Genomic DNA, 14,630 nt, shown 5'->3' with positions numbered 1-14,630 from the left:
AGGGAAGGAAAAATGGCTTTCAATCTGAGTGTTTAAGCATGTTATTCAGGGATCCATGCTTTCACTGTACAATTTTGAAGAATTGAAAAACAGTAACTGAACATGCAGTTCTATAAAACCTAGAAAATTCTGCCTACCTATTCTTTACTCTTCCCCATCTGATAACAGAGTAGACCGATTCCTAGTCCAGTGCTTTGTTACATGGCAGCCTACAAAGTGAATCCACAATACTCATCTCAGGAGGCTAAACCAGACTATTGCAGTTTTATGGCATTTACCACACGCTCAGTCCAAGCATAAGTGATGACAGTCCAGGTACAGCAGCAGGTCACAGTAATGCTTGTGCAGCATAAGGAATGAAGCATCTGCTGATGTTTAAAGGAATGAAATGAGAGAAAAATACTTGCTTTTAAAAATACAAAAGGCATGTTTCAAGAGGGTAAAGCAAATTTAAAGGGCTTTTGGTCACTGAAGAGTCAACACAGCACCAGGTCTTGGCACAGAAATGCAATTGCCAAATAACAAATGTATGCTTTGAATGTGAACTTGCTTCAGAAAAAAAACACAGATCTTCCCAGTACCAGTATTTTCATTTTGCTAAGGCTGACAATCTTTTCTCCTAAAGAAACCTGTTGAACACTTGTTTTTAAGTATTTTACCCTGAAAGTCACAGCATGGCAGGTTTGCTATGTGTAAGACGAGCATTCATAGTTTGACACATTCCAGAGTTCACTGCTGTGTAGAGCTACACAAACCCACCTCTTCCTTTTCTCAGTCCTCTTACTAGCCTACCTTTATCACCCCCACACACACACCCCCTTGCAGTACCCACCACGTGTCTGTGCAAAGCTTACACTAACGCTGCCAAAGCCCTGTAAATCTTGCCCCATAATGGCACTCCCAGACTGCCTGGCTACAGTCCCAAATCCTTAGGAATACATACATTTTCAAATAAGACATAGGTGACCAGTGTAATTTTTCTGACACACAATCTGTGTTCATTTTTATAGCTTTCTTAGAAAAATGTAACATTTCAAGTTCTGTTAAGACAGACAGCTGAAGGCAGAAGGACATTTCAAGGCACAGAACATCTATAATCAACATTTAACAGTCATTTTAAGTATCCCAAAGGACATTCAACTTGCATAAAAGCATCAGTGAATACTCTGTGGTCCAGCAAGAGCATTTTATACCAACCCCAGCTGTATGCAAAACCACAGCTAGCACAGGGAGTTATGGTCATAAATCTTAATTAAAAAACATCAAAAACAGCCCCCAGGAACTTCCAGATGTTTTCTGGAAATGTATCAGCATGAAAGCAGGCAGAACTGTGTTAAGAGCAGTCTGTAAGCCTTTTAAAGATAGTTTGTCCAGGAGTATTTGAGTGGTTCCCTTACTTACAGTAGAGAGAATGCCCAGTACAAAACCTGGAAAAACATAGTAGGTTCATCCACTTGCATACACAGGGGCAGGACATGGGGGAGAGAGGAAAGGAAAGTGTACAGGAATTACAAAGTCACAGTGCTTAATGTATTATTAGAGATCTTCTGGACTTACTCCAGGAACCCCTCTGCCTAACCGTCAGGGAGGCAAAAGAAAAGTATAATCAGATCCTCTCCTATTTGCTCAGTAGCAGGTCTTGTGCCATCAGAACAGACATAAGAGTGCTGTAAGGCTGGACTGGGTGAGGGAGGTGTCCGTTCTGTTGCTGATAAGGACCTCAGTACGGATGCGGGGCTGCCTTGCTTGCGTCAGGCCACTGTGGAGAGGCATCCTGTTGATCAATTGGCTCATAGGTGCTGCGATCCTGGCCTGCACGGGTGAGACCTGAACAGAAAGGGAAGAGAACAAGCTTGATAAAAAAAAGTGTAAAAACTGAATCCTCTAGAAGAAACCAAAAAAGCTCAGGAGCATACCACATTGGCTACTCTACCAGCTCCCCACTACCTGTTCTGTGACCTTATATACAGGCAGGAGGTAAGAAAGCATCCTTCCAACACAGGCAAAATAGCTGAGGTGTATTTGAACACGCCCCTTTATTCCCCAAGAAGGATTTTTAGCCATGGGGCTGTTTAGAAAGCAAAACTTGCAATAATACATAGCAGCATAGCAGGCTGCTGTAATAGCATATTTCAGCAAGATCAAGTTTATGAGATGAGTTTATGGAAAAATCAATATATCTTGCAACAAACAGAAGCAGCAGGAACCATGGCTAGCTGACAGCATGGACTTAAGTGCATGATTCATTTGTGAACCACTCTTCCAACAACCCAGCTATGTCTCTAGTGTGCCACACCGTGGCACTAAATTTGAATCCAGCAGTGCTCCCAGTTGCACTATGAACAATTTGTCCATGGTACAAGACTGGTACAAAAATCATATTACTGTTCAGGGGATGAGCATGGAAAGGAAAGAGACCAAGGATGTGCATGGACAGCTCTCTATAGGCCAGGCATCTGCCATGGCTAGAAAGCAACCTGAATCAAAGGTGGGTCCCAAACCACGAGAGGCTTGTTCTATGCAGCAAGGATGCTGCCAAGCTGAAAAAAAAATCTTTCAAAAGAAAATGAGAGGATCAGAAAAAAAAAAAACACAGCACAGCGAAGTTCAAAAGGATAATGCCAGATATTAGGAAAATGAGAGAAAGTTTGTCAGCCACATTTAACAGAAAACAGCACAGAGTTCATATTGAGTGTTGTGATAAAGACAGTTCAGGAGAAGATATGAAACTGCAGAGTGACTGAATTCCAACCTGTGCCTAGGAAAAGACTCTTTGACAGTATCCCTGTGTTAGAATAGTGTGGTAAAAAGGGAGAATATTCCCAAGTTCTAAGCAAAGGGGGGAAAAAAATCAGTCACTCCTTAATGATACCTATACTTCCTGTGGGATACAGTCATCAAATCCCTGTTATAAGTAGTAAGCAGCTCATAAACTGGCACAAACAGCCCACAGCAGGACACCGCAGTTGTCACACAGGCCTTCTGACATGGCTGAGACAAATTTGCCTGGCATTTGCACAAGCAGCTGATGGAGAAGACATCCACATTCCACTATTAGAGAGATGCAAATAGCACATAACACCCTGAAACCACCATTGTCCTTCAGTGGCACCTCCTTCCCTGCAGGTATTCACCTCTTCACAGGAAGCCTCATACTGCTTTGGTGCTAGCAAAGAAGCTAAGTGACAGCTTTCAAACACTGCCATGTCAGTTACACCATCCTTTGTCCTGCACTGCCTTAGGAAGGAAAAAAAGCTAACTGTGCCAAGCTGCTGGTTTTGCCAGGGTGAATTCCCATGCAGCAAACAATCCCTGGCAGCTGCCCCACTACGAACTAGCACCAGGCATGCTTGGCAAAGAAGATGAGAACATCCAGCCACAGCCCTTCTCTTGAGCAAGGATGCCACATTATCATTAGCAACTACAACCAGGAGAAAAATTTGTGCCTACAAGCAAAGTCGCATGAGGTAAATATCAGTCCCATTTACCAGGTGAGGAAACAGAAGTCCAAAGCATTCAAGACAGCTAGGAGATGAGACCCACATGCACAGAGATAGGAAATCCAGCCTCTTCCTTCTTAGGCATAATCCAGCTATACAGGATGCCACCTTTAATTTCAGAAGCCACAGAAGCAAAATAAAAAGTTGACAAAGAGAGAAGGACACCCAAAGGCTTCCAACAAGCCCTCACAAACGCAGGAGGTGGAAGAGAGGAAAAACCTGAGTTACACTGAATATGAGTGACAGCAGTTGTGTCAATACCATAACGGGCAAAATTGCTGTCAGACGAGGACTCCAGGTCTGCAAGGAAAGAAGAAGAATGCAAGTTTAAGGACTAAGACATGGCAGGACCACAAAAGAGGAAAACAGACATGAGAAAGAGAAGGGCCATCCCCCTCCCTGGAAAGGGGGACAGAATCCAGCTGCACAAGGCTCAGGCTGATGGGTACAGAGTACAAGGCAGTCTTCTCTAACACCAGAGGATATGGCCCACATGGATGTGGAGACAGAAGAAGCATCCTACCTATGTTGAAGGTGTACTCTCCTCCACGCTCCCGGTACATCTGATACACAAAATAGCAGGATGCAGGTTTAAGGAGGAGGCTGAAGATTGCCATGCCTATACTGAACCGCTTCACATCAGTCAAATAATCATTTGAAGGGTAGAAGACAGAGACGTGAATGATGTCTGTGAGGACTGTGAGCAGCAGGCCAGTCAGGAACTAGAAGTAAAGAGAGAACAGGACATAAATTGAACAGATTAATCACTAGGAGTAAGTCAGTTACAGGGTCTGTTTGCTGGAAAATCTGCATTCATGCAATCACATCTTCACCCCAGTATAACACATTTCTAACCCTCGATACTGACCCCAGGTAAACAGATTTCCTAAGTGTATCATCTCGTATGTCATGCATTTTCTTCACGTCCATTATACACCTTCTTGTGGTATGTTCCAGGGCTGTTTATTTTTGCTTGCCAATCTCTTTAATGATCAGAGAAGGGATTTATAAAGCCCCTCTAACTCAAGCGTACTAAACACTGAGCCCTCCTCTGGCATTAAAAAAATCACAACAGCAGGTAAAAAATAAGAATCAAGTATTCCTTACCCCAAGAAGCAAAACAACAGATACTAAGTGCTTCTCACCACAGTTTATAGTGCTTAAGTAAAATCCAGGCTCTCTTGGTGTGTGTGTGTGTGTGGGGGGGGGGGAGTTTGACTTGTTGACTGCTATATTGGGAACAGCTGAAGATCATCACTGATTTGAAGGAGCTGTTTCTGCCTTCCACCCTCCCCCTAAGCAGCTGGGTTGAGGCAAATACTGTCACACTCACCATCGTGATGGCATCAAGGGAATCTCGCTGCACAACAGCCCAGATCCCCACTGCAAGGATACTGAAATTTCCCCAGGCATAGGAGGCTGGAAACAAGTAATTCATGCATCCCCTGCCAAACAAGACAAAAAAAAAAAAAACAGCCCAAATTCAAAATAAGCCTACAACAACATTTGCATTTATCCCTCCCATACAAATGCTTGGGATCTTGAACAAGGCACAAATGGGGAGTGCTGATTCCCCAAGAACATCCCATACCTACTTGGAAGGAATACCCTATTCTCACCCAGGTCAGTTACTCACCACACTGTAAGCAGCCAGTGTACCAGAATGATGGCCTGTGGAAAAACAGAGAGGAAGATAGATCAGCAAGTTGGGAAAAATGGGGGAAGATTGATGTGAAATTACACTATCTTGTCACCAAGAGTGCCCTGGACCCATGAACCAGTGCAGAAAGCTGGCTTAGCAATTGGGACAGTGAAGACAAACCCATTTTTCTCTGCTTCGGTTGCTGAGTATTTCCTGTGGTGCTACACTATAGTCATTCATTACTGTTGTCATCTCTGTTGACAGTTGATTCAGGCCGACTTAGTCTTTCCTAAATGCATTATTGATTTTGGAACTCCACAAGACTTTGTACAGAAAGCAGGCAATCTCATTCACACTGTCCTAGCAGTTTATACACGACCAGTTTGGCATCCAAGATGTCCAGGGATAGTCAAGATTGAAGCTTCCAGCAATTTTGCTGTAGTCCTCTGTAAATCCTCCTTTTACCTCTTTCCAGTATGTTAAGAACAGTGGCTTAACCTTGCTGCAATATTAACAGTCCTGAAGTATCTTTCAGTAGCCTAAGGACCTGATCCTGCCATAGTACACAGCTCCTTTCATCCCCAGTGAAGCCAACAGGGCCCAAGTTCTGACAATGCCCTAGGCAGCACTAAGATAACACTATCAGAGATTCCGTAATTTTCAGGTGTCCGTAATGATCCTGATCCTTGTGCTGCCCAAGGCAACAAATCCAAAAAGAAAGCATCTCCCTGTAAGAAGTCATGCAAGGATTCTCTTCACGAGCACTTGACATTTCTGTAACCAAGGAGATATACTCTACACATTTATTAAAACAGCAAATGGGAACAAAAATATACCACTTCACTTTTTTTTTTTTATACATATATCCATGTGTTCACTTTCTTTTGATCCTGTAGGCCAATTTCAACCATGTTTGACAACGGGAGATTACTCTTAAATGTCTGTTCTCTAAGCACGTATGGAAACTGTAATATGGAAGGCAGGGTCTGTTAGCAGCTTCACGGGGGAAAGGCTGAAGCCCAGACCCAACTCTATTACATATCAGAGGATCCACGGGAAGCAGGCATTCTTCCATTTTCCCGTCTGTGAGAAAGGCTCCAGTTGGCATTTATACTGACTTTGGTACAAAACCAATAAAAAACATCAAAACCCCCTCTGAAACATGCCCACCCCCCTCCATATATTATATATACATATATAAACGCATACACTCACAATTGGGAAATGAGTAATTAGAGAAGAACTAAATTACTTGCTTGACATGGGAAAGCTGTGTGCAGAGAGGAGCATTAAGACACTAAAAAAATAAATCGAAGCTCTCCTGACATCCTGCTATGTTTATTGGCTCAAAACCTCTACCCCTGTTCTAACTTAACACAGAACTAGTTGCTTAAAGCAGATTAATAACCAATGAAGCTGTGACAAATGAAGCAGAGCCAGGAAATCAACAGAAGCGATGCATCTGCTGTGGCTTGTACTGTTCTGCTAAGATATCACAATGTAGATGTCTGATGATAAGATAAAGCTCTCGCTTCGCTGTGGTACCCCAGTATATCTGCTGTGCATTCACCCTGAGAAGCCCAGACTTTGTCATAACTTCAAACACTGCTTAAACAGATTTTTAATAACGATATATTTTTTTAATTGCTCATGAAAGCCTACAAAATACTTCACCACCTCCTGCTACTTCCCCTCCTCCCGAATTGTACCACAGAGATCAGGCAGAAACTGCTAATCAGTAAAATACAACATGTTCCTGGGTAAGAATGGAGACATGCAAATAGCATTTACTCAAGAGACTATCACAACATCAGGGAAATTCTTAATTAGGTAGTATTTAATTGCATGTTACATACCCGCAAGACCCCTCAAGGCTCACCAGTTAACATAATTAATGCAGTTTTTTTTTTTTAAAAGCTGTCTAGATCAATATTGCAGTTATTAAATTATGAAGCATGCTCAGTCACCAGCATAGTCAGGTAAATGAGGGATGATAGCATGGGGGACTTCATAAAGATGAACGTTACATTCCCTCCTAGTTATTAGTCTGAGTTATCTGACAGTTCTTCAGGGCAGTATGGAATTTGCTGATGGTCTTGGTTTGCTTTAACATAGAAAACGTAGCCTTAAAGAAAGGGATTTAAGGCTAAAGTCACTACATGAGATTAGGTAATTTGCAGGCAGTCTCCTGATAGAATTTATAATGAGAAGAATTTACTTTATTTCCATCTGTTCAAGGAAATATGTCCATACCTAAGAAGGGCATACATTACTTCTTTAGAGAAAGAACTCCTAAGAGCTGAACTAGCATTGAGGGCAGTAAAATATGAGAGGTAGAAACTTTATGCCCATCTCTTCCGGACAAGATGATGATCGTGTTTAAAAGCATCCCATCAGGGCAAGCTGAGAGGAAGTCCAGGCTCTTCTGCAAATCCCAGCATGTGATAGAACTAATTGCCAAGCATAAAAAGATCCCGGGTCTCATTAGATAGGAAACTCTGTGGAACAGGAACTCATTCCTTTAAACAGGCTTCAGCACAGAACCTAGCATGAGGTTGGATTTTGCCTAAATTAAGATGCCATGGCTCCAAATTGTTTTCTTGCAGTATCTAACTTTCTTTTCAAGAGTGATCTCATCTACTGTGATTTATATTCATCTGAGGATATACTAATCCAAATATAGATCTGAGTGACCACTATTACAGAGTAATAATGAGTGGTTAAGCAGTGAACAGGCTATCCAGGGTGCTTGTAGTGGCTCTATCCTTAGAAGTTTCTACAAGTCAGCTGAATTTTGAGCTGACCTATTTGATCTACTTTTGAAGTTAGCCTTGCTTTGAGCAGGAGGTTGTACTAGGCGACATACAGAGGTCTTTCCTAATCAAAATTATGATTCTGTGACCTAGCACATGAAAATGCCTGAAATGAAAACTTATGTTCCCAGGCACATGCATTGTAGAGCATTGTCCAAGCTTGATTAAACTTGGTATGTCAAGGTTCAGCATAGTTATTGCAGTAATCATAGGTGTCAAACAATCACTGGCAAAATTAGGCTATGCTGCTTTCCACACTTTGCTGAGTATAACTACTAGAGCTGAGCCAGTAGTTGCTGTTCCATGAGCATATTCCTCATCTACCCCAGGGCAAAGCCTGCTACATTCATATTTACAGTTCCACAAGTAGCTTAGAGAGGGACCTCAAAGCTAAAACATTGCTGTGTTCTGGCACAAACACAACTCAGTCACATAGTTTTCTTGGAGCTCTTTTCTTTCACGAGACTCATCTTTTTAATCTCACAGAAACTGTATGGCATTTAATGCCAACGAATAGCAGCATGTGTAATTCCCAGTCCCTCTCCAAAGAAGAACCTTCCCCACCTTTGTGATGTGTTTCAGAGAAGCAGCCATAACTCACGCACAGTGAGTTATGCAGGTACAATTATTAACTCACTGTGCTGCAGACCTTCAGGCCCAGAGCAGTACCAGCAGACTTGACAAAAGTTACTTCTTAATGCTGAAAACAGTTTGTCTAGGTCAAGGTCACTCTTACCCAGGAAAAGATTAGGGAATGGTTGCCCAAAACCAGAGAAAGGCAACGTTTTAGTTATGTTGTCATGGTGACTCATACATTCAGGAACTACGTTTGTTTTCTGCTTCCCATGGTGGAACATGCATTTCACTGCAGATTTTTTTTTAAATTAGATGTAATTTTTCACTGCTTTAGCACAGGGAAAAAAAAAAAAAAAAAAGTTTAAAATCAAAGCAGAACACAAGACCTTTTAATCTTCTAGTGCTCTGGGAATCACACAGCAGTTGAAATTTGTCAGCGCAAAATATCAGCCACTTCCCAGAATGTGATGTAATCCACATGACAGGCCTTGAAAAAATCCATTTTCTTATTCACCTCTAAAAAGGGAAGTCACTTCTCTCTGTGAGCTATTAAGAGGGAGAAACATGATTATACGAACTCTCAGCTTTCATTTAGCACATTCGCATGAAAGCCTTCCTGTACAAAGCTGAATTCTTAACAGCAGCCGAGAGAATGCTGTCCTCCCCACCTGTAGGCAGCCTGCTCCAAGGCTCCCACCACTCACAGCTTTGTGAATCAATAGCAGCCAAAACCTGATGTGATCTGGGATGCTTTCATTCCTCAGGCAAAGTTTTAACCAAAGAAAGCTCCTGAACCTGCTATACCAGACAAGAAACACAAAATAGGGAAGCTGGGAAAAGGGACACGTGCACCTCAAAGTCTCAGGGATCTGAAAGTACGATAAAAGGAGGGAAAATAGAGGAAAGTTTCATCTGCCTGGTATCAGGGAAGGCTTCAATATCAAAGAGCAACGTCAAAAGCAAATGAGTGATTTTAGCCTCCTACAGCTTCTCAGCAAGGATGTGCTTCTTCCTACAGTTAAAATTCAGTACAACCATGAGAAGTCCCTGATTTCCCATTTCTGTCTACCAAATATTTAAGAAAATTTTAAAATAACTCCCATTCAAGCCCTCCCTGCCCCAAACCAGAAAAGCAACTTCTGTTATCTACGTGCTGATAACCTCAAAACAAACGGGATCACTTTCCTAAGACGTTTTGCCTGACAAGCGAAAACTTTGCCTCCTCAGGCTCTTCTGTAATGTTTATCCTGGATTAGTCCCGGTCAGCTGAGCTAGAAACCTCCATGGACACAAGTTTTAGGGACACAAGCTAGCAGGCAGCTGCTCCAGCCCACTCCTCGGCCACTTCAGCATCTGCCCTGAAGAGACAAGGAGACATCGCCTGCCGGCCTGGGTGACCGAGAGCTTTTGCAGCGTTTAACTGCGTGATGAAGAAGGCTCAGAAATCCCCCACTTTTCCTCCTCAAACCCCTCCACAACCCACCAGGCTCAAGGCTGGTGCCTTGCCAGAGGGCGGCCGGGCCGAGCGTCCGCTCCTCAGGCTCCCCCGGCTGGTTACCCCGGCGGGAGCCTCCTCACCCCCGGCCTCCACCTCCTGCTCCCTTCGGCCTCCTCCTCCCCGGGGAGCCCGGCAGCGGCTCTGCCCCGCTCCCCCGTACCTTGAGGCTGACGGCAGGCAGCTCCATGGCCACGGCCCGCCCGCCCTGGCACTCCCGGCGGCGGGGCCGCCTCCCTGTGGGGCCGCCCAGAGGAGGGCAGCGGGGCGGGAGCAGCCGGGACGCGGCCTCGCCTCAGCCCCCGGGGCCGCCCCGTACCCACCCGGCCGGCCCCACCGCCCCTGCGGCCCCTCTGCTGTGGGGAAAACCTTGGCCCTGGAGGTCCTTTGTAGGGTCTGGAGGGAGGAGGAGGCCGGGGCCCTGCCCCGCACCGCGCCCTCTGTCACATGCACAGGGATTTTGGAGGGTGCCTTTGTGGACTGGATGGCGAGTGGGGGTCTCTTATCAGACGGCTGTATTCCAGGTGAGGAAATAGCCTGGGTAGTGTAGCTACCTGACATGTATTGAACAACGCGATAGAAAGCCACCACTAGGCTAGATGTGTGAGTTTGTTGGCTCCTAACATCCAGCCAAACAGTTCTTCCTGCTGGTTACACGAGTAACGCAGCTGAGGGAAGGTTCGACAGTGTACTTGGACTGTGTGGAGTCATAGAATCATTTAGGTTGGAAAAGAGCTCTGAGATCATCTGGTGCAACAGAGTCTAAAGGCTAGTAATGTGTGTTTAGGATTTAGATGTGTTCTGGGGAAAGAGGAAGCTTATGTGCACCCACCAGTGCTGTGACTAAAAAGGAGTAAGTTTGAGGAGTGACAAAGATGCTCCTAATAGACACCAATAAAAAAAAAAAATAATGCAGGATGCTAGTTGTACTCAGCTGTGTCACACAATAACCATGTCATGTTCAGGTCAGTCTTTGTGGTCGAGTGCTAGAACAGCTGGCAGGTATTTAGCTGGTTCCTTTGGCCCTAGATTTTTCCCTAGAACAAGATGACTGATATCTTTGCACAAAAGCCTGGTAAAATCAGGAGCTGTCCATGTTTTGTTCTGAAAGAAAGCTTTTCCAATTTTAGAGCTGGTAAGTAAGTGACCAACACAAGCCCCCATGGTACAGCTATAATGTTTTTTTCTCTTGCCCTGTTCATAATAGCAGTCTTCTCTCCAGGTATGGCAATGAGCTAAGAGAAGTAGGGGTGACCCCTCTCAAACCCTCCCTTCCTCACTCAGCGTATGCTTTAACTGTCTGCGGTGTAAGAACAAGACATTTTACTTGGTCAATTGTAATTTACTCTTACAGAAAAGATGAGGCCTCTCAGGAATGAGCAAGGAGTCAGAAGTTCATTGCAGAAGCTGAATGTGGAAATGTTATGAGTCACCCTTCACTACCATTTCCAGTTCAAGCAGTGCAGTGCAAGGTTATGTACAAGAGTCAGGCAGTGTTGAATCTATACTCACACATTCACACAAGGAAAAACCAAGACCTGTCTGGCCTGTCCTTCATTGCATCCTGAGTCCTGGTGGCTGCTAATGTGCAATACATTTGCAGATCTCCCAAGGCAAAATATTAAATGCTAAAATCACATGATCTATAAAATGCTAAACAGAAAAAGCAGCAGAAAAAAAAGGACTCACAAAAAAAAAATAGTAAAAATAAGCCACAGAAGTCCCTCCCAGAAATCTCTTATTGTGACACTTTACGAGATGAAAGATTGAAATATAACTCATCTATTGCCACATCAGCTGTGACTTCATTTACATTTCTGTGTCCTGCAGGGAAGCCCTGCCTCTATTCACAGAAGTACTGGTATCAAATGGGATCAGTGCTAATTGTCCCACTGATGTCGAGGACTGGATTTTACCCTAAATGGCAAAAAGAAGATTTGACATCTGGGAAAAAAAAAAAAAAAAGAGAACTGAATGTCCATATTGCTGGCTCAGTGTTGGGTACAAGCTGCAACAGAGATGCCCTTTCTACCAGGAGAAGTATCTACCAAGGGAATAAGGTTTGTTTTAATGACAAATTCCACTGCTATGCAGCAGCCCAGTTTAAGCATAAGCACTTATACTTCAGATGCAGCACTTACACTGTTCAGATGCAGCAGTTTGTGGGTGTCTTTACTCCATTCAGCATTCTCACTTGTTCTGAGTGAGACAGGGAGTCTCATTATCATTTATGCAGTGTGAGCCATAATTTGGATTGATGTGACTGCTATTTAATGCAAAGCATTCATTTCCCCTTGTACAATAAAAGCACTTTACTTCATTTTGTTCATCAATGTATTGTGCAATTAATTCAGCCCTGCTTATTATATCCTGGGCTTGCATGTCATGGACTCAGGGGACTTTGGAAATGTCTTAATGATCTCGTGGATATGAAAACAATGAGAGCTATGATAGACATTATGCATTTGCACGTCTCTCACACCTACCTGATCTGGGGGTTAGTTGTTTTTTATCTCTTCTTTGCTTTGCTTGTACCTTGTAAATTGCCTCTCCGTATAACCTGCTGCCTCTGTTCCCTTCCCTAGGCTTGATAACTCAAAGCAACGTAAACATGGTGAGAAAGATAAGCAGCAAGTTAAAGCAGATCTGCAGGGAGAAGCAGACATCCCCAGGAGACTGGAAACAGGATACGGAGATTTTCCTAACTAGAAGACTGATTTAGGTGAGTTCAGCTCACTGCAACTAATATCCAGCAATTAGCTGCTTTACGTCAATTGTGTTGTTAGTATTTCTTGCATAAAACAAGTAAAAACCTAATACACAGCTGACTCCCTTCCTGGCAGATGAAAGTGAGGCAAATAGGGCAGAAATGCTTTCCTTTGCCTCTTCAGGACACTGTGCCTTTGGTGTACAAGGTGATAGCAGTTCTGTGGGGAAGTATGGGCATTAACACAATTCCTCCTGCTGTACTTATCTGGCCGATGGAGACAGAGACAAGCTCACCACTCATAGTTCTGCCTTCTTGTCACTCACTAGGGGTCTAGTCTGAAGGTAACTAATAATTGCAGCCACAGCCGCCGTGGTGTCTTTGAGTTGTGCCCTGCCTGCAGAGTCAAGAGCACTGAAAGCATGAGCTCTGCAAAAATGCATGTAGTATCAACAGAGCCTTTCTGAACAAGGAGTGAGTAAGGACATACAGAAGTTGTCCTGGCTCTGCAAATTTAGATCTCAGCAGGAAATCAGCAAGCAGAAACATCATTTGGATCAGAGGGGACACTGAAGACATTTTGTTATGCTGGGAGGAACTTCACTGTAAAAGAGTCTGTGGCAACATCATGTAGGGAGTGCGGAGGATTACCCTAATGTGGTATCTTGAAAGATAGAATTAAAAAGTCCCATCTAATCTCAGCAAGGAATTGCTATTCCTCTGATTTTCTAAAATCTAACTAGAGATCTAATTGAGGGACTACTCTTTTTGACTGGCCCTCTAGAAAATTGACATATCAGAAATGAGTTTATGGGGTACTTGTGGTACTGTTGCACTCTGAATGTTCAAAGAAAAAAACAGCCCTCATTCTTTCTGATAAAAAATGTGAAAGCAATGTTTTCTATGGGCTTTATGTAGTAGAGTCTGACTGGCATAGATGTGAACAATTTAGTATAGCATGGGTTTGAAATTGAAGCACTTCACACGCTGTGGATTGACAACACAGTAATTACTGGGGGAGGGGGGAGAGAGAGGGTTTCAATAAAACACCCCCAAGCTAAAATGAATGCAGACTATTACAGACCTGAGACAGAATGATTCCCAAGTGTTTTAATTTGTGCTTCCCTTCCTCGTCTCCCTTGCAGTTATCATTTTGGCAACTGCCAGCAACATCCCTGAGATTCAACAGCATTCACAGAGCAGGCAGCTGCTGAGATGATTATGTCAAATCAGCACGCTGTCCTCTCTTTTCCATCTCTAATGATTCTCACCCTTGGAGAAGTGGTTTAAAATGATGCATACCCCTCGGACTCATTGTGAGGCTGCTAACAGCAGTAGCTATAGAGCGGGAGTTTGGGTGTGACTGTCACTCACCTTACTTGCATGCACGTACTGCAATTAACTTTCAAATATATTCCACAGAGCCCCGCTATGGCTGTTTTGGGCCTGATCCAAAGTCCTTTCAAGACAATAGTAAAATCTTCTAAGAGAATTAAGCTCTCTGGGGGTAGTAGAGAAGCTGAGTTTGTGTGAAATCTTAATTTGAGTTTCTCAAATAATCTGTTGAGAAGAACATATAAAACAAGACTTGCTTGACATTTGTCTCCCTCTCTTATGCAGAACTAATGCCCCCAAAGGCAGAATTGTCACTGACTGCATTGCAACTGGTATATACTGGAAAGGAAGGGGAAAGTTGCTAAATGTAACCTAGTGATAATATCACTGCAACTGCTGTCATGCCCCTGAGACAGCACAGAGCAGCACTAAAAAGCTTTCTGATGCTCAGAAGTGGGTTGGACTTGCTGTTTTACAAATGTTGCCCTAGGGTTTTATGTCATGAGCTTGTCTTGCATTTTACATCTTGGCATGTTATTTACGCAACAGCTTTCCTTTGCAC

At 43.5% G+C, this 14,630-nt stretch overlaps 1 protein-coding gene across 3 annotated transcripts; it reads right to left on the bottom strand.

The window, feature by feature from the left end:
* Window positions 1-974: 974 nt before the first annotated feature.
* Window positions 975-10,378, bottom strand: AGTRAP (angiotensin II receptor associated protein). 3 transcript variants are annotated; one of them, XM_035344460.1, is made up of 6 exons: window positions 10,190-10,378; window positions 5,137-5,171; window positions 4,834-4,945; window positions 4,024-4,222; window positions 3,762-3,800; window positions 975-1,852 (listed from the first exon to the last, which is right to left on the bottom strand). In XM_035344460.1, the coding sequence occupies exons 1-6, from the start codon at window positions 10,214-10,216 to the stop codon at window positions 1,791-1,793; spliced, it is 474 nt and encodes a 157-aa protein (XP_035200351.1). In that variant the 5' UTR covers window positions 10,217-10,378; the 3' UTR covers window positions 975-1,790. The 3 variants fall into 3 exon arrangements, with proteins under 3 accessions (XP_035200351.1, XP_035200349.1, XP_035200350.1); XM_035344458.1 differs by having other exon boundaries at window positions 975-1,827; window positions 10,190-10,362; XM_035344459.1 differs by lacking the exon at window positions 3,762-3,800 and having other exon boundaries at window positions 975-1,827; window positions 10,190-10,351.
* Window positions 10,379-14,630: the final 4,252 nt, after the last annotated feature.

Source organism: Oxyura jamaicensis, chromosome 21, assembly GCF_011077185.1.
Source record: "Oxyura jamaicensis isolate SHBP4307 breed ruddy duck chromosome 21, BPBGC_Ojam_1.0, whole genome shotgun sequence".
Taxonomy (NCBI): Eukaryota; Metazoa; Chordata; class Aves; order Anseriformes; family Anatidae; genus Oxyura; species Oxyura jamaicensis.
Note: the sequence above shows the minus strand (reverse complement) of the source record. Positions and strands in the feature narration are given on the sequence as shown.